Source organism: Heteronotia binoei, chromosome 17 (genome assembly GCF_032191835.1).
Source record: "Heteronotia binoei isolate CCM8104 ecotype False Entrance Well chromosome 17, APGP_CSIRO_Hbin_v1, whole genome shotgun sequence".
Taxonomy (NCBI): Eukaryota; Metazoa; Chordata; class Lepidosauria; order Squamata; family Gekkonidae; genus Heteronotia; species Heteronotia binoei.
The window spans coordinates 4757594-4784094 of NC_083239.1; the positions used below are offsets into that span (position 1 = coordinate 4757594).

General features: G+C 44.4%; 1 protein-coding gene across 1 annotated transcript in view; it reads right to left on the minus strand.

The window, feature by feature from the left end:
- The window catches only part of EFCAB6 (EF-hand calcium binding domain 6), a 268908-nt gene that overhangs the window by 163652 nt on the left and 78755 nt on the right, over positions 1 to 26501 (minus strand). The window contains exons 12-23 of the mRNA XM_060258537.1: positions 15523 to 15693; positions 14151 to 14222; positions 13886 to 14046; positions 11081 to 11251; positions 9785 to 10080; positions 8664 to 9251; positions 8112 to 8549; positions 7552 to 7955; positions 6193 to 6639; positions 5833 to 6036; positions 3353 to 3363; positions 2354 to 2531 (exon numbers count right to left, since the gene is read on the minus strand). Of these exons, the coding sequence (XP_060114520.1) occupies positions 2354 to 2531; positions 3353 to 3363; positions 5833 to 6036; positions 6193 to 6639; positions 7552 to 7955; positions 8112 to 8549; positions 8664 to 9251; positions 9785 to 10080; positions 11081 to 11251; positions 13886 to 14046; positions 14151 to 14222; positions 15523 to 15693 (3141 nt within the window). The remainder of the gene's footprint in view (positions 1 to 2353; positions 2532 to 3352; positions 3364 to 5832; positions 6037 to 6192; positions 6640 to 7551; positions 7956 to 8111; positions 8550 to 8663; positions 9252 to 9784; positions 10081 to 11080; positions 11252 to 13885; positions 14047 to 14150; positions 14223 to 15522; positions 15694 to 26501) is intronic.

Sequence of the window (26501 nt, forward strand, 5' to 3'; positions counted from 1 at the left end):
CCCGGGATGTTTGGTGGTATGTTTGTGGGGTGGAGAAAGATTGGATGTAATATATGTATTTGTAGGTATTTGTATGTATTGTGTTTCTATTTGTTGTATTGTACTACACTTGGGTGTAATAAACTTACAAAATTAAAAAAAAAAAAAAAAAAAGAATCATAGAGTTGGAAGGGACCTCTAGGGACATCTAGTCCAACCCCCTGCACAATGCAGGAAGCATCACCTGAATTCTAATAAATGCATCTACTTGAAATAACAAAGGATCTCATTCTTGGAATATTGGGGCTCGACAAGGTCCTGGACTGCTGGTTCTGTACTGGGGAGTTCACCCAACTGGGGGAAGCTAGAATCTGTGTTGGGACTGATGTGGCTGGTGTCAGGCCCGGTAGAATGGAATCTGGGACACATCTAGCATAAGTCAATGAGTCTGTAGGAGAGCTCGATGACTCTGTCTTTTTGGAGGAGTATGGGCGGTATTCCTTGCCCAGCTTGTGGTCCTTGTCCTTTCTGCACTTCTTTGAAGGAGAAGCCAAGTATGAATTAGATCCTGACACCGAGCGTTTCAGTGCCAATGCACTTGTGTCGCCAGTTGACAGAGTCGAGGATAGTTTTCCCAGCGAGCTCAGAGAGGTTGATGCTGATGCAGTGGCATCTCCTGACATGGCATCAATTTTTTGTGGCACTAAGGCAGATTAGAGAGGGGCAGTTTGTAAATGGGCTGCCCTGTTCGTTTGCTTGCCAAAATTCAGGCAATGCAGGCTAATATTGGTGCGATGTGCTTCCCCAAGGCACAGGAGGCACAGCGAGAATCTGTCTGTTGGAGCACGTTTGCCTCCACAATGTTTGAAGAACCCCATAGGCTGAAGACAGTCCAGCAAGGGGCCAGTATGGAAATTGATCCCACGTTACTCATAGCCCTGGTTTTGTTGGTTCTTTTGTAGGTAGAAGAGGAATGACGAAAGAAGAAATAAATTGGAGGAGATTAGTGAAATTTTAGGAAAATGGAGAAGTTCACTGACAGTAGAGCCAAGGAGGTAAGTCCTATTCACACGGTGGTCAGAAAAGAACTGGCGGGATCGCTGTGTCACGCCCCTTGAGCATGCACATTGGAGTTCCTGGGCATGCTCAGAGGCAAGCCATGAAGAATCCCTCTATTGGAGCATAGAGATCACTGACTGAAACCAGCACAGGCCCCTTAGATCTCAAGGGTGTGATACTCAGAGACCACATTGAAGATCAGGTGTTTCTAATCATGGAACCAATAGAACCAAAACAATTCAAACCAGACAAGCGGTGCCCTTGCTGGCACTAAATGGAGCATCTGTGGCTGCCAAATCTTTCTCCCAAAGTGTAGTTTTAAAATAAGAGGCTCTGTTGGAATGCACTTTTGGGGTGAGTAGAGTACAATATTGTCTGCATGTACAAGTACAATATTGTCTGATTTTACGAGTACAATATTGTCTGATTCCCCAAGGGAAAGGAAGCATAGAGTATGATCATAAGTCTGTGCCATTTTGTGCCATCTTAGTGCTGTAATTAAAGCATAGAAAGAATATGGCCTTCTGGAGCATGACAAAATGGTTAAGAGAAATTATATACTTTAAATTGTAATTTCCCCTTTTATAATGAAGCAGGAAACCAAGAAAGAAAGAAAGAAAGAAAGAAAGAAAGAAAGAAAGAAAGAAAGAAAGAAAGAAAGAAAGAAAGAAAGAAAGAAAGAAAGAAAGAAAGAGGGAATGGAAAGGAAGAAGATGGAAGTGATAAATAAAGAGAGAGAGAGAGGGATGCCCAAACTTGCTTAATATAAGCAGCCACACACAACAAACCTTATATGTGTGGGAACTGCAACAAATGAAATTTGGGGGTAGGAAGGGAAGGAGATGGGATGGATAATGAAGGAGAGAGAGAGAGAAAAATAGTGGAAGAGAGAGAGAGAGAGAGAGAGAGAGAGAGAGAAAGAAAGAAAGAAAGAAAGAAAGAAAGAAAGAAAGAAAGAAAGAAAGAAAGAAAGAAAGAAAGAAAGAAAGAAAGAAAGAAAGAAAGAAAGCCTTCTCTGAATTGGCAGAGCTGAGAAGAAAGGAGATGAAGAACAGAGGTTCCCATCCATAGTGGCAAAGAGAGAACTGACGGGATGAACATTCTTCCCAGTCACATGTTAGTTTTGATAGGAAGAAGTTGAAGAGGGGAGCACTCCTCCACTTCTAGAAAGTTGCCTTTTTTTGCAGCCAGTGATGTGCCTGCACAGTATCCCTTTTGGTGTTGCACAGAAACCTTGAAAGTAAACAAGAAGTGTCACCACAAAACAAACACACATCATTTTGGATGAAAACGTCCAAGTAAAATTGAAAATCACCTTGCGGAAATCAGTTTTACTCAATTTCCCACCAGCTTGCTTGTTATAACAAAGAAAACAGTCTCTAAGGTAAGCTTCTCGTTGCAGGATACCGTCCCTTAGCCTTTCAATTACTTCATCAACAATTCTGTTCTTGGTGTATTTGTAAGCACAGTCTTCAATCTGTTTCACTCTAGAACTGGAAGATTGGCAACAAAGATAAGCATCTTAAATATAGCCCCATAAAATATCTGATCAAACATTATCTATATTGTTGCATTCACAGAGAACATTTGCCCATCAGAGGTTTTACATACTGTGACAATGGCTTATAATTACCAGCTCTTCATATTTCAAGGATTATGACGTGAGGTCAATTTTAAAGCAGAATTGCTGTTGAGACAAGTATGAAACTGACAGAGAACCTTGTGAGGAAATCTACCCCCTTCCTTGGCACAACTTCTATGGCACAGACTGGATCAGCACATCTCCTGCTCTCAGGCAGGGCCGCTGCCAATTGCCTGCCTTATTTCCTTCCCCAGCCCCACTCCCTGGGCAAGAAAGAAGAAAGAAACAGCAGTGGGATCACCATGGTGGCTTTCTCCTCTCACCTGGCTTCTTCTGTTGGCAGAGTCTTCTCAGATGGTAGATCTCTGGTGAAAGCAACATCAAGAGGGAAGAATATACACAGTTTTCTCAAAACCACAGAATAATTATTCTTAAATTGATTTCTTTTTCTTTTTTTCATATCAAAGGAACTACACAAGGAATGAGAGCTAACATTCCTCCATTTCTATGAGCTAAAGACGTAAAAATAAATATTGAGGGTAGAGATTTAGCCATTTATTGCCATTTAATGAGGAAGTAACACAGAAAATAATGGCTGGGTTAAAAGGCTTTTCCCATTAATAAAGCCCCAGAAGCTTCAGAAGAAATTATTTGAGAATTCAGTAAGGCTTTTTATAAAAGAAGTGATTATTAATATTTGTAGTTATACAAACAATAAGAAGGTTCACAAACTCAATGAGTACCTAAGGGAGAAGAATAGAAACACAGAAACGAACATAACAAAAAGAATCACCTAGCTTTTCTACTGAAGAATTGCATAAAACTCTTTTATATTTAAAACAAAACATTCTGAAGCAGGTGATAATGCTGGAAAGCTAATAGATTAAACACTAATAGATTTAAAATATGGTAAAAATAAATCATTTCAATGATAATAAGGAGAATTGGTCTATATAAACAGATTGTAGAAGAAATTTGTATTTTTTAAAAAAAAATCATCATATAACCCTGAGGAGACATAACTTTCTGCAGATAATACATATTCCACAACTGTCAAGTATAAAAAGAAAACACAGACAAAGAAATTACAATGGAAGAAACACAAAAAAGTAATGATGTCTTTGAAGAAGACACCAAGATCAGATGGCTACCAAATCAATACTTTCAACAGAGTATTGATCCTGTACAATCACAATTAACGCTACATATAATCAAAAGAAATTTCCTGTTTCTTCACTAGAGAGTAAAACTGTTCTAGTGGTCAAAAAGGAAAAGATAAAACTTGGTGTAATTCTTATAATCTAAGAAGATTACTTAAATGTTATAAAATCTTCACTAGCTAACAGTAAGAGAAAAGCATAATTTCAAAACATATTTCTTGTCATCAAGCAAGCTTTGTACCCAAAAAATAGCTAACTTCAAATATTTAGAAGCTGCTAAGTATTATAGAATACAAACATGGGACATGCAAACTTGGAGGGGGCATCTCATTTTCTCCTCCCCTACTATTTTCCAATTTTGCTTCCTTCAAATCCCTGTAATCTCTTCCCTTTTCCTCTCCTTCATCTGTATGTATGTGTGTAGGACTGTGCCATTATCCAGACAGGCTGAAGCCAGAGCCTTAGAAAAGAGCTGGTGAGTCTGAAGCTCTCTCATCACACGTTACCACGGTGGCAAAATGTGCCTTTAAAAAAGAGCTCTTCGGAATCCAACTCTATCCAACCATACCTTCAGGAGAATTGGTGACAGCAAAAGCAGGCAGTTCTGTTGTGTGAACTCCTAAGTGTGCCTCTTCCCCTCAGAGATCCCAGAAAGGAACTGCGCCCATGTTTACATTACAGACTGAAAGGAAGCTTCTCTCCCCAACAGATGAGGATAAAAGGTTGGCGCTGCTTTTCACCATAGTGGCATGGGGGAGGGGCTCCAGCACTAATTTTTAACTTGTCTCTCTGGCTCATTGAGGAAGCCAATGAAGTAATTGGTTGCACTGTCTCCATTGGAATCTTCTCCCTTGACCAACTTACTGCTTTCAAATGGGCAAGGGAAGGGTGGTGGGGGGGGAGAAGGACAATGAGAGGTGCCAACCTTCCAGCTCCAAGGCACTCCACTCCTGGTCATGGCAGGGAGGAGGAGGTCACACTGCTGGTTAATTCAAGACCAGTAGCACCTTCGAGATTTTTTATGGTGTAAGCTTTTGAGAGTTAAAACTCCCTTCATCGAAGAGTTTTAATTCTCAAACACTTATATCCTGAAAATCTTGTTGGTCTCTAAAGCTCTACTTTACTCAAATCTAGCTGTTCTACTGCAGACTAACCCAGACTAACCCAGACTCCTAGGGCTTTCTGTCAGGGCCCGGACCTGCAGGTAGAGACGGGCGGCTGCTGTTGCCCTGGCAATCGGCCAGGACGCTGGCAGCCGGCTACGGTGCTTTCAAGAAGTAGCTCAAGCGTTATCTAGCAGTCCTAATTAGTCTCTACCGTAAATCAGTCCAGCCGAAGGGAGAAGCAGGGCGCGTCGTCACAGGAATGCAGTGGGTCAGAAGCCAGAGGAAGCAAGCCGAATATATTCAAAGTACCGAAAGCCAGTCCACAGAGCAAAAGCAGAGTCCAGTTCCAAGTCCAAGATTCAGGCCGGGTCAGGAGCAAACGGGTTCTCTCAGCAGGCAAGAGGGTGCAGGGCGTGGTCACGTCCGAGGAGGATCGTTCGTTGCCAGCACAGTTTGCCCTAAGGCGAGGACTACAGATATACTGTGCTGGGTTGTTAACTCGTTAGTACTCCGGGCTTAGATCTCTCCTCCCACGCATGCGTGCTTCTTTCCGTCTGTCTTTGAACTCCTGCCGTCTCCTTTCGCGGAGCCGGCTCACAGGTGGCGGGGATTCAGGAGGTGATGCACTAGGGCCCGGTGTGGCCTGATCAGTCTCAGGAGGGGATAAGCTAGGGCCTGGTGTGGCCTGATCAGTTTCAGGTGGCTCCTGCTCTGGGTTAGCAAGGGCTGGGTCTGGTGCAGGCATGACACTATCCCCCCCCTCAGGCCCCCCCTCATCCAAGCCGCCTGGCTTATCCGGGTAGGCCGCATGGAATTGCCGGAGCAGGTCAGGGGCGTGCAGGTGGGTAGCTGGTTCCCAGGAACGATCTTCGGGGGGGTAGCCCTCCCAGTCCACTAGGTACTGGAGCTGACCTTGGTGCAGCCGGGAGTCCAGGATCTGATGTACCTCGTACTCCTCATCATCATCCACTAAAACTGGTGGTGGAGGTGGTGGTGGGACGTCCCTGTTCGGGTCTGGCGCGGCTGCGGGTTGGAGGAGGGAGCGATGGAAAACCGGGTGGATTCGGAGGTGGGCGGGAAGGCGCAGGCGGAACGCCACCGGGTTGATTTGCGCCTCGATGGGGAATGGGCCGATGAAGCGAGCGGTTAACTTGGAGGACCGGCCAGGGGTCCGGAGGTATCGGGTAGAGAGCCAGACAGAATCCCCGACCTTGAGGGGGGCTCCCTCCTGGCGATGCCAATCTGCGGCCAGTTTATAGGCGTCTTTGGCGCGCTGGAGCTGGGCGCGCAGGAGGTCGTGGAGCGCGTGGAGTTCCTCGATCCGGTTGTCCGCTGCGGGAACATCGGCGGACGGGCCGAGCGGAGGAAAGAACCGGGGGTGCAGTCCGTAGTTGGCTGCAAACGGTGTGGTCTGCGTGGAGCTGTGGACCGCATTGTTGTACGCGAACTCGGCCAGGGGTAACAGGGAGGCCCAGTTATCTTGCTGGTAACTGGTATAGCAGCGCAAGTACTGCTCCAGGGTAGCGTTGGTGCGCTCAGTCTGGCCGTCGGTCTGGGGATGGTAGGCGGACGACAAGTGAAGCTCTGTCCCCAAGCCTTGCTGGAAAGCCTGCCAAAAGCGGGAGGTGAATTGCGGGCCCCGATCTGAGACAATCTGTTTGGGTAACCCGTGCAGGCGGAAGACGTGGTTCAGGTAGAGCTGGGCGGTTTCCGGCCCTGACGGCACTTTGGCGCAGGGGACAAAATGGGCCATCTTGGTGAACAGGTCCACCACAATGAAAATGCAGGTGTGGCCCTGGGATCGAGGTAGGTCGACAATGAAGTCCATGGACACCACGTCCCAGGGACCGGCGGGAGTAGGAAGTGGCTGCAGGAGACCGGAGGGCTTGGCGGGTACGTTTTTAGCGCGGCGGCAGATCTCACATGACGCCACGTACTGACTAACGTCCGCTCGGACGCGAGGCCACCAAAAGTCACGGGTCAGCAGATGGGCGGTTTTGTGTTGCCCGAAGTGGCCGGCCGGGGGTGCGTCGTGGGTGAGGCGGAGGATGCGGGATCGGAGAGGTCCTGGAGGGACGTACAACTGCTCCCGATGGTAGAGCAGCCCATCCCGGATGGTCAGTTCCCCGGCAGGGTCTTGCTGAGGGTCTTGCAGGTGCTTCTGGGCCCAGGGGTCGGTGGCCTGACTGGCCTGTATTTCGGCCACCAAGGCGGGTGCAGTCAGGGCGGCGGCAAAGACCGTGGGCGGCAGGATGCTAGCCTTGGGGGCTTCGGTAGCACCAGGGGTGTCATAGTCTGGCCGGCGGGACAGAGCGTCGGCTTTCTGGTTTTGGGTGTGCGGGATGTAGGAGATGGTGAAGTTGAAACGTGAAAAGAACAGGGACCACCGGATCTGTCGCTGGTTCAGCCAGCGGGTGGTCTGTAAGTGTTCCAAGTTCCGGTGGTCCGTGAATACTTGGACCGGGTGTCTTGCTCCTTCAAGGTGGTGCCGCCACACCTCGAAAGCCACTTTGATGGCCAAGAGTTCTCTCTCCCATATGGTGTAGTTGCGTTCGGCGACGGAGAGCTGCCGGGAGTAGTAAGCGCAGGGCTGCCAGGGCTGACTGGGGTCGTCCCGCTGGGAGAGCACGGCTCCGATGGCCACGTTGGAGGCGTCTGCTTCCACCATGAAAGGCAAGCGGGGATCAGGGTATCGCAAGAGGGGACTGGAGGAGAAGCTGCGCTTGAGGTCGTGAAAAGCCTGGTCAGCTTCCGGGGTCCACTGGAAGGGTTCCTTGGGGCAGAGGAGCCGAGTCAAGGGCTTGGTTAGATTGGCGTAGCCAGCGATGAACTGCCGGTAGTAATTGGCGAAGCCCAGGAGGCGCTGGACGTCCTTCCGATTGTGAGGGGCCTGCCATTGGAGGATGGCGTCAACCTTCTTTGGATCCATCTGAGTTCCTTGGGGGGAGATGATGTGCCCCAAGAACTCGACCGACGGGAGGTGGAAGGCGCATTTCTCTAGTTTTGCGTACAGGCGGTGAGCTCTGAGCCGCTGTAACACCTGTCGGACGTGTTGGACGTGCTCCTGCTCTGAGGTGGAGTAGACCAAAATGTCATCCAGATAAATAATCAGGAACCGGTCCAGCAGGTCGCGGAACACGTCGTTCATGAACCGTTGGAACATGGCGGGGGCATTGGTGAGTCCAAATGGCATGACCAGGTGTTCGTACTGGCCATACCTGGTACCAAAAGCGGTCTTCCACTCTTCTCCGGCTTTGATGCGAACCAAGTTGTAGGCCCCTCGAAGGTCGAGCTTGGTGTAGATGGTGGCCCCTTTCACGCGGTCAAGGAGCTCCGGAATCAGTGGAAGTGGGTAACGGTTCCGGATGGTAATTTTGTTGAGTGCCCGGTAATCATTGCAGAGCCTCAAGTCCCCGGTTTTCTTCTTTACGAACAGGACGGGCGAGGACAAGGGCGAGGTGGAGGGTCGAATGAACCCTCGGGCCAAGTTCTTCTCCAAATACTCCCATAGGGCAACCAACTCCGGGTCTGCCATGGGGTAGAGGCGGCCTGCTGGTAGCGGGGCGCCGGGCATTAGGTCAATGGCGCAATCATAGGGCCGATGTGGGGGAAGCTGGTCTGCTTCCTTTTCGTCGAAGACGTCTGCAAACTCCTGGTAGGGAGCTGGTAGTGTGGTGGCGGCCCCCAGGAGGCTGGTGGGGAGCGAAGAGCTGGGTCGAGCATCAGGAGGCACTGGAGCCGGGTCCGGTTGTAGCGTGGAGCACGACGCAGGGGCACCGGGAAATTGCAGTTCTCGTTGCACCCAGTCCACGTGAGGATTGTGGGCCTGGAGCCAGGACAGCCCTAGGATGACGGGGAAACGTGGCATGCGGGAAAGGTCAAAGGTTTGTTCCCCTTGGTGTTGCTGGACCCATAGGGCGAGTGGTTGAGTCTCGTGGCGGACAGGTCCAGAGCGCAGCAGACGACTGTCCACGACCTCGACCAGGGCAGGGGTCTTCTTTTCCCGGATGGGGATGCCATGTTTCTTGGCGAAGAGGTGGTCCATGTAGCAGCAGGCGGCCCCTGAGTCCAACATGGCATGTACAAAGATCCACCGGCCGTCAGGGAGCTGCAGATGAATCGGGACCAGGAACGGGGTAGGTGGAGGATCGACGGAGCTGGAGGCCCTCAAGAAATGCCCCAGGTCAGGGGCTCCAACTAGACCTGGGGCTGGCCTTTTACCGGGGCAGCGGAGCTTGCGGGGCGCTGCGATTTGGCTGGACAGGTACTTGCAAAATGTCCAGCTCCGCCACAATACAGGCACAGGTTGTGGGTGCGCCGACGGGGCTTCTCCTCGGGAGTCAGGTGAGGGCGGGCGACGCCCAGCTGCATGGGTTCCGCAGCGGGGGGAAGAGCCAGGGAACCTGGCGGTGGAGCAGCGGTAGGGACCCTCGCTGGGGCGTTGCCTCCTTTCTGCTTCTGGCGGCGGCTCTGTAGCCGCCCATCAATGCGCATGCACAACCGGATCAGGTCTTGGAGGGCGGCTGGTCGGTCGCTGCGGGCCAGTTCATCCAGGATGGCATCAGAGAGTCCCTCCGTATACTGGTCCACCAGGGCAGCTTCATTCCAGGCCAGGTCTTGAGCCAACAACTGGAATTCAGTGGTGTAGTGGGAGACAGAGTTTTGGCCTTGTTGCAAAGTCCGTATCTTGCGGTTGGCCGTCTCAGCTCGCAGGGGGTTGGCATAGGCGGCCGTGAAATGTGCCTTGAAACGGGGGTAATCTGCTAGCAGCGGCGAAGATTCCAGCAGTAGGGGAGCGGCCCATTTGGCCGCTTGCCCTTTAAGCAGGCTCAAAACAAAACAGACCTTGGTCTTGTCTGTAGGGAAGTCGCTCTGCCTTATCTCCATGTACAGTTCACATTGAGCGAGGAAGGCAGGAAACTCCCCCAGGCTTCCTTCAAACTTGTCAGGAACACTCACGGGGCAGCGGGAAGGAGGCGCGGCTGCAGCAGCCAGGGCCGTAGCATTGGAAGCAGTCTGTTGCTGGAGTGTAATTACAGCCTGTGTCAGCTGTTGCACTTGGGCGAGGAGCCCCGACAGGGGGTCCACGCCTCCTGCCACTTGGTCAGTCATGGGGGAGCCGGGTGAGTTATATGGGTGCTGGCAAGCTGTCAGGGCCCGGACCTGCAGGTAGAGACGGGCGGCTGCTGTTGCCCTGGCAATCGGCCAGGATGCTGGCAGCCGGCTACGGTGCTTTCAAGAAGTAGCTCAAGCGTTATCTAGCAGTCCTAATTAGTCTCTACCGTAAATCAGTCCAGCCGAAGGGAGAAGCAGGGCGCGTCGTCACAGGAATGCAGTGGGTCAGAAGCCAGAGGAAGCAAGCCGAATATATTCAAAGTACCGAAAGCCAGTCCACAGAGCAAAAGCAGAGTCCAGTTCCAAGTCCAAGATTCAGGCCGGGTCAGGAGCAAACGGGTTCTCTCAGCAGGCAAGAGGGTGCAGGGTGTGGTCACGTCCGAGGAGGATCGTTCGTTGCCAGCACAGTTTGCCCTAAGGCGAGGACTACAGATATACTGTGCTGGCTTGTTAACTCGTTAGTACTCCGGGCTTAGATCTCTCCTCCCACGCATGCGTGCTTCTTTCCGTCTGTCTTTGAACTCCTGCCGTCTCCTTTCACGGAGCCGGCTCACAGGTGGCGGGGATTCAGGAGGTGATGCACTAGGGTCCGGTGTGGCCTGATCAGTCTCAGGAGGGGATGAGCTAGGGCCTGGTGTGGCCTGATCAGTTTCAGGTGGCTCCTGCTCTGGGTTAGCAAGGGCTGGGTCTGGTGCAGGCATGACACTTTCTGGTTGAGGTGGAGATAGCCCTTCTGTGGCTTTCCCATTGCTGACTCTCCCATGAGTGGAGGGAGCATGTCTTCCAAAATATATGGTTGTTCCCCTTAACTATGGGGGCATGGCTGAAACCTCTAAACTGTCTCCCAACTAAGATGGGAATGGGAGTGAGGAAGAAAAACAAGGGGTAAAAGGCCATGGCTGGAAATGCTGGAGAATATGGAGACTCCTTTTCAGGCTAAGGGAAAAACTTCCAAGGAAAATGAAAAATTTCAGTAAACTTAGGAAACTGCTCAGGAGAATTTTATACATCTCTTACTTGTTTCTAAATGTTTAGCAGGGAACTGTCTACAGTAGCAATCACAAACACTTGTACAATACCGTTCTGAAAGATCCATTTGCCTTTTTTCTTCTCTCTGCTGACTTCTATGGGATGATGGGCTGTTTACCATGGCCATTAATTCCTTTGGCAGATCAGCAACTCCTAAACTATGTAAAAGCATTCTATAGAGGACGCCTTCTGTGGTATCGTCTTGATACTTCTGATATAGCCTGTAGAAAACAAATAGATTTAAAGTAATGATATGCTTGTCTGGGAAAAAAAAATTATGTAATACATATAAAGCATATCAGTGTGTCAATGAGGATCAAGTCCCAAAAACTCTTAATCTGCCTCTGTCACTAATTTATTTAATTTAATGATTTAAAAACTTACACCTTTCCTAACGGTTCTAGGCAGCTTATCAGCCATAGTTTAAACACTACAATTTTATATAAATAGAATAACAGTCCTCCCTCAAATGTCCACATTCTATACCCCATTAAAAACCCTGGCAAATAAAAAGGCTTTGCCGTGCCTCTGAAGTTTTCTAATGACAGCACTCTCTTCCATAGGAAGGCTGTTCTCTTCCTTAGGAAGGCTGTTCCACATAGCATGAGCTACAGTTGAAAAGACACAGGCTCTAGATGATGTCAGCTGGACCACTTTAAGTGGGGGAACAGTCAGTATGTGGCACACAGAGATGTAAGGAAAAAGTGTTAGGAAATCTGTCCTTTAGATATGTAGGTTCTAGGCCATAAAGAACTTTAAATTGAATGACTATGTGAACAACAGAAGTTAGCACTGAGATCAACTACAACAACACTCTGAAGTGTATCCTGGGTATCCTAATTCACACCCAAAGCCAAATTCCAATGTATCTTGGGGGGGGGGGGGATCTGTTTGTGCTGGCAGAAGTAATTGAGTTTCACCAGGGCCGGATCGCCCACTAGGCAAATTAGGCAATTTCCTAGGGCGCCAGGAGGGAGGGGGTGAAGAATTGGGCCCTCCCCATATCCAAGGCAAATGCCTAGGTTACACACCCCCGCCACCGCCTCGCTGCACCATTGCCACCTCTTCCTTCCTCCTCCCTTTCCATTCTCTGCTGCTGGGAAGGGGCAGTGAAGTGCCACTTCCTGGCATCTTTAAAGCCCCCCCTCTTAAAATGCTGCTGCCACAGCTGCCACCCACCCTCCCTTCCCTTCTGTGGTGCTGTGCTCCACCACCACCAGCCCCCCGGACACTGAGTGCAGCTAGAATTGGCCCTACCCTTAGAAGCCTATGCCTCTCAGCATTCTCCCCCCATGGGCAGATTCTAAGGTAGGGCTGATTCTAGCTGCACTCAGCCGCATGGGGGTGGGGGGTAGTGGAGCACGGCGCCGTCGCAGAAGGGAAAGGAAGGGAAGAGGGGAAAGGGAGGGGGCAGCTGTGGCAGCAGCGTTTTATGCCAATCAGCTGATCAGCAGGGGGGCGCAGGGGTGGCGTCTGCCTGGGGCACCATGCGCCCTAGGGCCAGCCCTGTGTTTCACAATAACTAATCACCTGGAGATTGAGAACACATTTTACATAAGGCAGCGTGTTTCTTTTGAGTAGTCTCCCATTCCTTCTTGGATAATGAATAAGTCATATCAGTTCAGTTTTTAAAAAATAAATCTGTAATTTTTAATTTCCAAACACAACAAAAAATATGCTCTGAACCTAATTTTCAGGAAACCAACATAAATTTCTATTCACTGACAAAGAATAATCTATCTGTGCCAAAGAATTAGAGAAGGCCTGACTTATTGGGAGCTCCAGAGTATGGGTCTTGAAAAGTGCTTCCAACCTCAATTATCTGTTGAGGAAGCTTAACATGCTGTTTTTGGGTCCTCTAGGGGAAACTGGTTGGCTTCTGTGTGAAATGGTATGCTGAACTAGAATGGACATTAGTCTGATCCAGCAAAGCTCTTCTTAAGACATAGTAGAGGGCATTATGCATCTCCCAGCAGTCTTGCCATCCACATGGAATAGTACACCAAAGGCCCTCAAATCAATTTCCACATTGGAAGCATCCTGAGATAGGCCAACTAGATGTCTGAGCACAGCTAAAGATGAGTAGGATGGCCTACCTGATGCTGTTTGCTGACTGGCTTTCCCAGACAGCATTTTGGCTGGCAAACCGCCCCACCCCGCCTCGGTCTACATCCTGTATTTAATACCCATTCCCATACAACATAGCTCATCAGGTGCCAGCCGTGATGCGAAGACCATGTGACCTGAAGCCTCCTTCCATTTCAGGATCATGCCCATGAATCCCTTGAATCAACCCCTCAAACTCCTCCCAGAATGAACTGCATGTTGTTGGCCCCATCTTATGGGATGGCCTGCCTCAGGAGGTCAGGAAGACTCCCACTCTCTTGGCTTTCTGCAAACTATGCAAAACTGAAATATTCAAGAGGACTTTACTACAAATGCAATAGGTTTGCACTAATACTAAATGTTTCACAAAAGTTACTTTAAATTACACTTCTGTATATAGTTTGCTGGAACTTAGATTCTACTACGTAATTTTTGCTTCATTTTACATGTCATATTAATACTTATGCTTTGCTTCAGTTCTTTTTTTAGACTTCTGGTTGGTTCTACAACCCTAATTCCTATTGCAGTGTTCACTGAATGTCCCATCCTGTCAATTGTACTGACCATAGGGTGTAATACATCTTGAGTCCAAGTGAGAAAGACAGACTATAAATAATGTACATAAATAAATAAAAGAGGATAATTTTTATATTTTATTTGATGAAAAAACATGTTTATGATAAAGACAAAAGGAATGAAATGCAGAAAAAAGTAAAAAACATTAGAAGGGACTAGTATCTGTAACTTACGCAATAAAATGATCATCAGTTAATGATGGACTGTAGATCTGAAGAACTTTTCGGAAATTATTTCTACTAATAACACCTGTCTTCCGAGGGTCACATGCTTGCAATGCTTTGTCAAATTCATTCCAGTATCCTTTGATTTGCTCAGTTAGAACATCTTCTGCCTAATATGCAAGAATTTTGACATTTCAGTGAGCTGGGGCATTTTATGAAGCAACATTATACATTTAAATAAATAAATAAACTTACTTTTTAAAAGGTTACTTACAATATTCCAAGCTTCAAGGACAGCAGATGGCTTTTTAGTCTTCTTTGTACCGTTAATCCATTTCGAATCTGTCTGTTTAAGCAATATGAATTAAGCTGTCTCCACTGTACTGTTTCTTGAGCATGGTACAAGTCAAAGGCATATATAAAAATGTCAAAGCAATCTCTTTTCACATATACAATAAGGTGCAGAGATGTAGATCATGGATGATATAATGAAGCTATTATATTTATAAAATCATAAAGGAAAAAAATTGAGATGCTGATAAATCCCAGGAAAAAAGGGAGAAAGGGGGATTGCAGGATTCTCATTTTAGATCTCGGATGAAAAAGCTGACTGTCAAAAATGGGCCAGTAGGGATGGGCATGAACCAAACTGCAAAGCAGTTTTGCCCTCTCTGAGCCTCCCCACTGCACAGCTGTTTTTTTGTCTGTCTTCTGCAGTCCCTTTAAAGTTTTTGTGGCTTTCACAGGGAACAGAAAGCAAAGTCAAAGTCCCTTTAAATAGTTTTCTGAAAACTTAATTTAAAGGGTCTGCAGTTCCTTTCGACAGGGTGCGCAGGGCCATAAATCACAAACTGGCTTGGTTTGTGAAATGGCCCCTTGGTTCAGTTCATGATTTGGTTCATGATTCAGCCAGGAACTGAGCCACATTTTCCCAGTTCGTGCCCAGCAGAAAAGAGCAAGGGTCCAGTAGCACCCTAAAAGCTAACAAAATTTGTGGCAAGTATGAGTTTTCATTATTCACTGCTTACTTCTACAGATACTGGACTCTTGCTCTTTTCTACTGCTACAGACAGACTAAGGTGGCTGTCCATTTTGCTCTATCAAAATGGGACTAGAATAGGTGCAGAAAAGGCCTAGGCAGGATTTAGTTTTTCCCAGAAACGTCTATGGCTAGATGCCAGATGACGATATCTGATCCCAGTCTTTCCTTAGTGGTATTGTGGTTGAAAGGGGGAGAAAAATAAAACGAATAAACCCCATGTCCTTTCTGTAAACACCCTAAGCAGTATTAGGGTTTGTAGAGTCTTTCGGGATCAAGTGCCGTGTTCTACTGGAGAAAGTTTTCCTTCCAGACGTTTCGTTCTCAGCTGCGGAGAACATCCTCAGTGGCATTGCAGCCGGAGCAGGCGCTCAGACCTTCTTGGCTGCTGTGCATTGAGTGGGGCCAGGGCTGCTGGAGAGCTGCTATTTCTAGGCTGGAGGGGGTGTGATGAAAGGGGCTGCTGGAGAGCTGCTATTTCTAGGCTGGAGGGGGTGTGATGAAAGTACCCTAAGCAGTACTTAAATATTCTGAATAAATAATAAAGAAATAATTTTGCCCCAGTACTTTTTTTGTAGATGTTAGGTAGATATATATGAACACTTACTATTGAATCCTGATCTTCAAAGAGATTTAAAAATTTGTTGTAGCTGAGTTGCCCAGTGTGCTCTGGGTCAATGATCTTGATTAGTTCTTCAAAGTCATCATCACTTATCTGGAACATAATACAATCTAAAATCCTACGGAGTTCATTTTTTGTGATCTTTCCATTTTGATTCTAAAAAGACACACAAACAGGCATGAATGGTAAGGATCGTTCAACTATTTTATGTCGTGAAGATTTTATTCGAAAATTTTAAAGATTTATAAATGTTATAAGGATTATACATCTCTACATTGAATTCATAAGCAAATGAAATGCGATTTGACTTTTTGCTCACTATAACCATAGACAATGAATGTGCCCCGGTGTCCTGGTTGCTAGAAGAAGAATTGCAGATTTATACCCCGCCCTTCTCCCTGAATCAGAGACTCAGAGTGGCTTACAATCTCCTGTGTCTTCTCCCCCCACAACAGACACCCTGTGAGGTGGGGGCAGATTTATACCCCGCCCTTCTCCCTGAATCAGAGACTTAGAGCGGCTCACAATCTCCTATGTCTTCTCCCCCCACAACAGACACCCTGTGAGGTGGGTGAGGCTAAGAGAGCTCTCACGGCAGTTGCCCTTTCAAGGACAACTCCTGCGATAGCTATGGCTGACCCAAGGCCATTCCAGCAGGTGCAAGTGGAGGAGTGGGGAATCAAACCTGGTTCTCCCAGATAAGAGTCCGCACACTTAACCACTACACCAAACTGGCTCTCTAGGTCATTTTATTTTCCTCTCAAAGAGCACACTACATATTTCCTACCCTCAGTTATCACTGTCATTTATGTTCTCTTGAACAGTGCAGCTGCTTCTCAGAATATGCCATGGCAAACTAGCACAGCAGAACCGCTAGACTGAATGGTGGCTGAGAAGTAACAATAAAGGGATGGCATCATAAATGGCACACTATGCAGATGTGCATTTGACTGATATACCCTGGGTAAATTTGCTACTGTTAAGTGACTGTTTAATAAGTGATGAATATATCAGTCATTTAAATTAACTGATAGCCAGGACTTAATTTGTAACAGGGCTCACCTTAAGTATGTTGGAATTATGTATCTGTTCTGTATGTCCTTTGCAATGTTCTAAAGTTCCAGTCATTATAGGGTTAACACTGTGCCTGATTCCCTATTGTCTGCAGGACCTAGGAAGAAGATACTGACTGCTGTCAATCAAGATCTAGAAGCAGGAAAACTGGTTTGTTTGTTTGGTCAGTTAGTCAGGTGACTTCCTTTGTTCAGGCATTGAGGTCAAGAAGGAGGAACTATCCTCGATTAAGCATGTGTTCTTCAATGTGTTAACATGTAGTTCTTAGGGTTTGTTATTTTCACCTCCCAGTACCCTTTCCCTGTAGTAATAAATATGCTTTTTGCTTTCTTGTTAAATGCCTCTCAATGATTATTTGATCCAGCGATCCATCAAACTGTTTGAGATAAAGAAACAGAATTTCAAACAGAATTCCCTACAAAATTGGTAGCAGAGGAGATGGTTCTTGCTACAAAATTGATTATAGCATGGACTGTTTTGGGCTTTTTGTAGGTTGAAAATTTTTTATTAGTTTTCCAGGAAAGGGGGGGAAAGGGTAGGGGAAAATAGAAAGTTCAAAATGCAAATATCAATGTTGTAATAATCAAATCTGCATGAAAAATGCTTTCTTGAAGTACAATATTATTAAATGCTGTTATCTCTTTAGACTATTCGACCACATCTAAACTTAATTTAGCTATTGTAAGTCTTCATTTAAGATATCTAATTAGCCTTCAATTACCAATATAGCTGCTATTGTAATACACATTACAGGAGAAGATAGAAGTTCACACCAAAGAGACTTAAGAATCTTGAAGATCCAGCTAAGCATATAACTTCACCCAGTATTTTCTTGCTTCTTCTTTAGATTTCCCAGCCAACAACTGGGATAAATAGTCCATCTCAGCTGCTTCCAGTATCTTTCCCATCAAGTCCGATCTCGTGGGAATTTCCTGGAGTTTCCATCTCTGTGCCAGAAGAATTCTAGCCGCTGTAACAACTTGCGCCAGCAAATGTCTCATCTCTCTCGAATAGTCATTAGGATATATGTTCAATAAAAATAGTTCTGGTTTGAATTGAATCTGTGTCTTCAGAATTTATGTGAACCATCTTCCAATAATCTTTCAGCACCTCACAGGTCCACCACATATGATAAAAAGACCAAACACGTTTAGTACATTTCCAACATTCGTTAGACATATTAGGGTACATTTTACAAAGTTTCTGTGGGGTTACATACCATCTATAAAACATCTTGTATAAATTTTCTTTAAAGGCTACTGACTTGGTTAATTTAATATTAAATTTCCATAACCTCTCCCATTCTCCTAACATGAAACTGCAACCCACATTTTTAGCCCATTTTACCATACAATCTTTTATAATCTCATCTTGCATCTTCATCTGTAATAACTATGAATATAATTTAGAAATTAATTTTTCTTGAGAGCTCCCAAAAAAATTATCAAATGGATATTGTTCCTTATTGAAATCTGTTGTCTTATCTTTAGCATATCTGAATTCTACTTGTGTTCTCAACCACCAACTCATTTTAATATCCATATCTTCTAATTCTTCCTTCGTTTTCAGTTGGTTATCATCTTTCAACAATTCTTCATATCTGTAATTTTGATTAGGTTTCGTAAGGTTTGGAGGTGTAAATGCTTCCACTGGTGACACCCATCTTGGAATTTTCTGATAGATTCTCGGTTTTAACCATGACCATGTGTGATACAAAGATTTCCAAAACCAGTGATTCTTAAAGTAGGAATGCCCTTCTAATCTTTGATACCATAAATACGCATGCCAACCCAGATTGAGGTCATGGCCCTCTAGCAATAACTGTCTCCTATCATTAAATAGCATCCAGTCTCTCACCCAGGATAGCACTGAGGCACTGTAATACAATTGCCAATCCAGAAGTCCCAAACCTGCTCTCAGTTTAGAATCTTGTAATGTCTTTAGCTTAATTCTTGGTTTTTTCTTCCGCCAGATAAAATCAGAGACCATCTTGTTCAATTCCTGAAAGAACACATTGGTTAAAAGCACTGGTATAGTTTGAAATAGAAATAGCAGTCTTGGCAAGATATTCATTTTAACTGAGGCTATTCTTCCCATCATAGATAAATTCAAATCTTGCCACTTTCCCAAGTCTTTTTTAATCTCTTTGAGCAGTTTATCGTGATTGTCCATCTTTGAACTACTGCATTTGTTTGTAATATATACACCCAAATATTTAAACTCTTTTCTCATAAGAAAATCCTGATATTTGTTGAAGGGATTGAATTTGTTCTATTGTCATATTCTTTGTCAGGAATTTTGTTTTGTGATAATTTATCTTTAATCCTGCCCAGTGGCCAAACTGGTTAATCTTATTTATCAAACAATCAATTGAATCTGTTGGCTGTTCTAGTATAAAAACCAGGTCGTCCGCAAAGGTTTTAAATTTATATTGCTCATCCTTGATCACGGCCCCCTTAATACTTGCATCTTCGCTTATTTGGTTATTCAATATCTCTAGAAACAAGATAAAAAGAAGTGGTGACAATGGGCAGCCTTGTCTTGTACCCTTCTGGATAGCAATTGCTTCTGTTAGTTCACCATTCAGCACCACCTTTGCTCTTTGCAAGGAGTGTATTGATTGTATTGTTCTCAAAAAGTTCTCACAGCATTCCATACCCTTCAATTGTTGCAACATAAATTGCCAACGCATGTTGTCAAAGACCTTCTGTACATCTAAGCAAATTAATGCCAATTGTTTCTCTGGAAGGTTCTCATAGTATTCCAATATATTATATACTGTTCTGACATTATCTTGCAAATATCTTCTAGGAAGAAATTCCATCTGATCTTGATGTATTGTAGTCTGAAGAACCTTCTTAAAGCGTTGTGCCAGTATTGAGGCAAAAATTTTGTAATCCACGTTTAAAAGGGAAATTGGCCGAAAGTTCTTTATATCTTTCAAGTCTGCACCCTCTTTTGGAATTAGGGATATTGTAGCTTCTTGCCAAGAAGCTGGTATTTGCACTTCCTCTTGAATCCTTTCAATAAGACGTTTAAATGGTAACAACAAACATTCTTCGTAGGCTTTATAGAACTCTGCAGGTAAGCCATCTGGTCCCGGAGACTTACCATTCTTTTGAAATGCCACTGCCTCTCCCACTTCCCTTATTGTTATTGGCTCATTTAGAATTTTCTGTTGCTCCTCTGCAAACTTGTTAAGATTGTTCTGCTTGATATATTCTTCTAAATCTTCCTTTGAAGCTTGTTTATCTTCATATAATCTTTTATAAAATTGTTCCACAATTTGGCGTATCTCCTGTCTTTGAAATTTCTCTTTATTATCTTCATCTATCAGTACCAGTATTATTCTTTTTGCAGTCTCTTTCTTCAATCTGTAAGCCAACCATCTTCCTGGTTTGTTTGCATGCTCAAAGAAATTCTGTCTAGCAAATCTTAATTTTCTCTCCATTTCCTCTACAAGTAGTAGGTTGAGTTGATGCTGTATTTTTTTAACTTTATTTTGAAACTCTTGTTTTGAAGGTTGTGTTTTTAAATTCTTTTCAGCTTCCCCTGCTTGCGACACTAGCTTATGGAAGTTTTCAGTTTTTGCTTTCTTTTTCTTGGCACCAAATCTAATTGCAAGTCCCCTAAAATATGCTTTAGCTGTATCCCAGACCACTTGCATCTTGAGATATTCTGTTTAAAAAGGATTCCATTTCTGCCTTAGTTTATTGAAGAAAGTATTTGTCTTTTAGAATTGAAGTATTTAATCTCCAGGTTCTTCTCATTTGGGTGCCCTTGAGTTTTATCATTACAGGATTATGATCTGATATAACTCTTGATTGAATTTCCATTTCAACTAAGTCTTTAACCAGATCTGAAGACAGATATGGTTCGGGAGGATTCATCTCAAAGTCTCTGGTTCGGGAGGACTCATCTCAAAGAGATGAAGGGTTAGCTGTTACTTTTCTACCAGGTAATGGATCAGAGTTGTCCACTGAGATGGTGACAAACAGTATGGACTGTCTGCCAAAGTCTCGAGGCAGCATGAGGAAGGTTGCAGGCCTAACTTGCCTGGGAAATTATAGATGTTTGTATGCAAATGCTAGAAGCATTCAAAGTAAAATTGGTGAGTTGGAATGTTTAGTGTTAGGGGAAAACAGAGACATTGTGGGAATTTCAGAAACTTGGTGGAATGAGGAGAATCAGCGGGACACGGTGATTCCTGGATATAAGTTATATCGGAAGGATAGGGAGGGAAGGGTTGGAGGTGGGGTGGCTCTGTATGTCAGAGAGGGTATACAGTCCAGTAAGACTGAGGTCAAAGATTTAGATTCCCTTCTAGAAATGCTTTGGGTCGAAATAGAGGGCCCAAAAAGAAATTTAACTATGGGAGTTCGTTACCGCCCACCAAATCAAAAGATAGAGTATGATTATAATATGATGGAAGGATTAAAGATAGCGGCTAAGCGTAAAAACTGTGTCATAATAGGTGATTTTAACTACCGGCAGATTGATTGGGTCAATATGCGTTCAGGTCGAGAGAAAGAGATTGAGTTTCTAGATGCTCTCAATGACTGTGCTATGGAGCAGATGGTCACAGAACCTACCAGGGGTGGGGCGATCCTGGATTTGGTCCTAAGTAATGCCCAAGACTTGGTGAGAGATATAAAAGTGATCGCACCGCTTGGGAGCAGTGACCATAACGTTATTAATTTCATCATTTGTATAAATTGAGAGTTGCCCCAAAAGACCAGCACAACCACGTTTAGCTTTAAAGGGGGTAAATTCTCTGAGATGAGAAGGCATGTGAAGAGGAAACTGAAAGGAAAGGTAAATACAGCCAAAACCCTTTGGGAAGCTTGGAGGCTATTTAAAACTACAATCCTAAGAGCTCAGATAAAATATATACCACAAGTTAGGAAAGGCACAAACAGGTATAAGAAAAGGCCTGCATGGTTAACAAACAAAGTAATGGAAGCGCTAAGAGGTAAGAAGGACTCCTTTAAGTGATGGAAAGCTAGTCCAAGTGAGATTAATAAAAGGGAACAACAGGCTGTGGCAAATCAAATGCAAGACTGTGATCAGGCTGGCAAAAAGGGACTATGAGGAGCATATTGCAAAAAACACAATGACCAACAATAAAAATTTCTTCAAATATATTAGCAGCAGGAAACCAGCCAGGGAGGTGGTAGGGCCCTTGGATGACCAAGGGGTAAAAGGATTACTGAAGGAGGATAGGGAAATGGCTAAGAAGCTGAATGCATTTTTTGCCTTAGTCTTCACTGTGGAAAATGAGAAGCGTTTGCCCTTTCAAGAACCACTTATTTTGGAAGGTGTGTTGAAAGACCTGAGTAAGATTGAGGTGACAAAAGAGGAGGTCCTACAACAGATGGACCAATAAAAACTAATAAGTCACCAGGTCCAGATGGCATACATCCAAAAGTTCTGAAAAAATATCTCCTGACAAAAATATGTAACCTTTCATTGAAATCTGTCTCCGTTCCTGAGGACTGGAAGATAGCAAATGTCACCCCCATCTTTAAAAAGGGTTACAGAAGAGATCTGGGAAATTACAGGCCAGTCAGTCTGACTTCAATACCGGGAAAGTTGGTAGAAAGCATTATCAAAGACAGAATAAGTAGGCACACTGATGAACACAAGTTATTGAGGAATACTCAGCATGGGTTCTGTAAGGGAAGATCTTGCCTCACTAACCTGTTACAGTTTTTTGAGGGGGTGAACAAACATGTGGACAAAGGGGACTCAATAGATGTTGTTTACCTTGACTTCCAGAAAGCTTTTGATAAAGTTCCTCATCAAAGGCTCCTTAGTAAGCTCAAGAGTCATGGAGTAAAAGGACAGGTCCTCTTGTGGATCAAAAACTGGCTAATTAATAGGAAGCAGAGAGAGAAGAAGAAGGAGAAGAAGAAGAAGAAGAAGAAGAAGAAGAAGAAGAAGAAGAAGAAGAAGAAGAAGAAGAAGATTATGTTGGATTTATATCCCACCTCCACTCCGAAGAGTCTCAGAGTGGCTCACAATCTCCTTTACCTTCCTCCCCCACAACAGACACCCTGTGAGGTGGGTGGGGCTGGAGAGGGCTCTCACAGCAGCTGCCCTTTCAAGGACAACCTCTGCCAGAGCTATGGCTGACCCAAGGCCATGCTAGCAGGTGCAAGTGGAGGAGTGAGGAATCAAACCCAGTTCTCCCAGATAAGAGTCCGCACACTTAACCACTACACCAAACTGGCTCTGAGTATAAATGGGCAGTCTTCGCAGTGGAGGACGGTCCATCAACCCCTCTCTGCTTAACAAATCTGCTTGTGTGTTTTGTACTCCCAGAACATGTACCGCCCTCAGGCAGATGAAATGGCAAATACACTACTCCCAGATCTCTGTTGTCAGATTGCATAATGCAGTGGAGGCTGTGCCTCCCTGTTTGTTCAGTTAGAACACCGTGGTGATGCTGTTGGAGGTCACTTGAATCAGTTTCCCCCACAAGATTGGGGCAAAGGAATGTAATGCCTGATAAACGGCTAAAAGTTCCAGTTGGTTGATGTATATGGATCTCTGAGTCCATTGGCCCTTTACCCAAAGATGCTCTCAATGTGCTCCCCATCCCCATAGCGAGGCATCTGTGTACATTATTATGTCCAGGGTGTCTGGGTAAAATGGGTATCAGGTTGTGTAAGCTTGTCCATCAATTTAGAGATAGGATTATTTCTGATAGGATAGTTAGTTGAAGAGTTCGGGCATCTACCCCCCAATCAGAAAACACGGAGGAACCACAGTTGTAGGGTCCTCATCTGAAGTCTCGCCCATGGTACCACAAAAGTGGTGGAGCCCATTAGGCCTAATAGTTTCTATAACGGAACAGTGGGCTGAGTTGGATTTTCAATACATGTGCGCACCAAGGCTTGTATATTGCGTGGTTATATGCCACAAAATATGAGATGTACGTCTGCATTTTAGAAGCTAGACATGTTATGGAATAAATCTTCTTGGACATTGTATCTACTTTACGCCCTTCTTTATCCTGTGGGTGTAAAAACTGAGCCTGTTTTGTCTTGAGGATGAATGGAGGATAACTGGAGTTAGGCTCAGGCTGATTACGTAAAAAAAATTGCATCTTTCTGTTGCACCTTGTACATGGCCTCATATTTTGGGGGGATCTGTGGTGTAGTGCTTGGTTTATTCCATGCTTCCTTCGAGGTTGCCATATGCACCGCCAGCACTGGCAGTAGAGATGTGGATGGGAAGTCTGCTTGAAGGATGTCACGTGCCATAGGTGTCTCCGAGGCTAATGTTATCCCTAATGTATTGGCCATTCACTGCAAATAAATCCAGAATCTTTTGGCTCCTTCTGATGGTGATATATTGCAGCCCAGAGCAGAAGTGTCTGATGGTTGTTCTGGATCTGGTGTTTCAGGGGAGGCATCATCAGGTTCCTCATCGCTGGAATCCTGGATATTAATCTCTTCCTCTGATGGGTCTGAGTCTTTAGGGTCCAGTGGAACCTCTGGAGACTCTAATGGGACTATGATGGTTTGCCTAATGTCCAATTCTCTTGCCATTTCCTCCATGGTCTTAGACCTCATTTGCATTACAGTGGCTGATGGTGTACTCCTGGGACGCTTTGGAGTGCCCCCCTGTAGTGAGTGGCTTCAGTATCTGGAAGGGGAATGATACTGGTAATCATGCTGGTAAGAAGAATTGCAGATTTATACCCCATCTTCTCTCTGAATCAGAGACTCAGAGTGGCTTACAGTCTCTATAACTTCTCCCACCACAACAGACACCCTGTGAGGTGAGTGGGGCTGAGAGGGCTCTCACAGCAGCTGCCCTTTCAAGGACAACCTCTGCCAGAGCTATGGCTAACCCAAGGCCATTCCAGAAGATGCAAGTGGAGGAGTGGGGAATCAAACCCAGTTCTCCCAGATAAGAGCCCATGCACTTAACCACTACACCAAACTGGCTCTCGAGTTTATGGCGTCAAGTTCGACAATCACAGATATAGGGATCATAATATGGGTCCGTGTATAAACGCCATCCTTAGATATTTCTTCTCTGGGGGGGGCGTCAGTATGTGCCAATGGTCATTGCAATTTTTAATGCTAAAATAACTTCTCAGATTTTATTTGGCGTGGCCATTTGGATTAACGCAGTTTCTGAATCCCTCAATCGTATACTTTTTCATTTTCTGTGCAGGATGGCAGGAGTTCCCAGGTCTGTTGCTGGAACTGCACTTAGAGTGGAATTTGCCCAACACTCTTTGGAGTCTAGAGCCTGGATCGCAGCTTTTAAACTGAGACTGAATGTCCTTTATTTAGCATCAAATGCCCAAGGTGGCCTCTTACATCTCCTAAAGGAGGACAATTACAAAAGCAGTTGGGAAAGGTATCTAGATGCTGGAATTGAGTTATTGGGCTTTCCTCCAACAGCTTGGAATAATTTAATTTACCAGGAAGCTTTGAAGTGTTAGAAGACCCATTATCCTCGGTGGTGGCTATGAAAGAAAAATTTGAAACGTATGGTGAAGTGGCGGGTTTGAAGATAAACTATCAAAAAACAAAATTTATATCAAGAACATGACAGAAAGGCAGATTCAAGACCTTGAGGAGAAATCAGGCTTTAAATGGGAGTCAAAAGTAAGATATCTGGGCATCCAAATTTCTACAAGATGCGGATCAATTAAACCAGAAGACTACGATAAACTGTTGAAAGAAATAAAAGCTGATTTAGAGAAATGGAAAGACTTACAAATTTATTGGGAAGAATTGCAACAATCAAGATGATGATTCTACCAAGAATTCTTTTCTTATTCCAAATGATCCCAGTTAAACTTTCTAGGACTTTTTTCAGGAGTAGAATAGTCTGGTGTCCAAATTCATATGGCAACATAAAAAGCCAAGAGTAAGGCTCAGGTACTACAGGACTCCAAAGAAAGAGGAGGTTTGGCCCTCCCGACTGGCAAACTTATTACAGGGCATCTGCCCTGGTTGGCTGCAAGACTGGATTCTGTTACGAGATAAAAGATTATTACTATTGGAAGGTGCAGATCTGAACTGGGGATAGCATGTGTTTCTTTGATATGAGAAACCAGAAAGCTACAAAAGCTTTAAAAATCATTAAATAAGAAGCTCTTTTACTTCAGATCCAGAGCTAGTTAAAACCCCAAATATACAAACAAATTCCAACGTGGGGTCTCTCCCATAGAAGCATTTATACAACAGAACTTGGTGGACTTCCAAAAAACATGAAGATATGACTCTCTTCTTACTGACTTAGATGAATTAAAGACAGATGAGGAACTAAGTCAAAAGTTAAGTTTAAACTTAAAGATGCAAGATGAGATAAAGACTGCAAGGTCAAATGGGCCCAAAACTTGAGTCATGCTATAGATTTAGAAGTTTGGGAGAAAGTGTGGAAATGTAATATAAAAATGAAAATATAAAAGAAAATATATTAAAATATTTAAAATATTAAAAGAATATAAAAAATATTTAAAATAGTATATATATATATATATATATATATATATATATATATATATATATATATATATATATATATATATATATATATATATATATATATATATATATATATATATATATATATATATATATGATGTTTTATAGATGGCACTTACCTCTAGACAAATTAGCAAAAATGTATCATAATATGTCAAACAAATGCTGGAAATGCAAAAATGCAACTGGAACTTTTCACCATATCTGGTGGTTATGTGACAGAACCAAAACTTATTGGAAGATGGTCCAAAAGATTCTGAAAATACAAGTTAGATTCCAACCAGAGCTCTTTTTATTAAATATACTACGAGAAGATTACTCCAGACAGATGAAATTGTTTTTAATACATGCCATGACTGCAGCTAGAATAATATA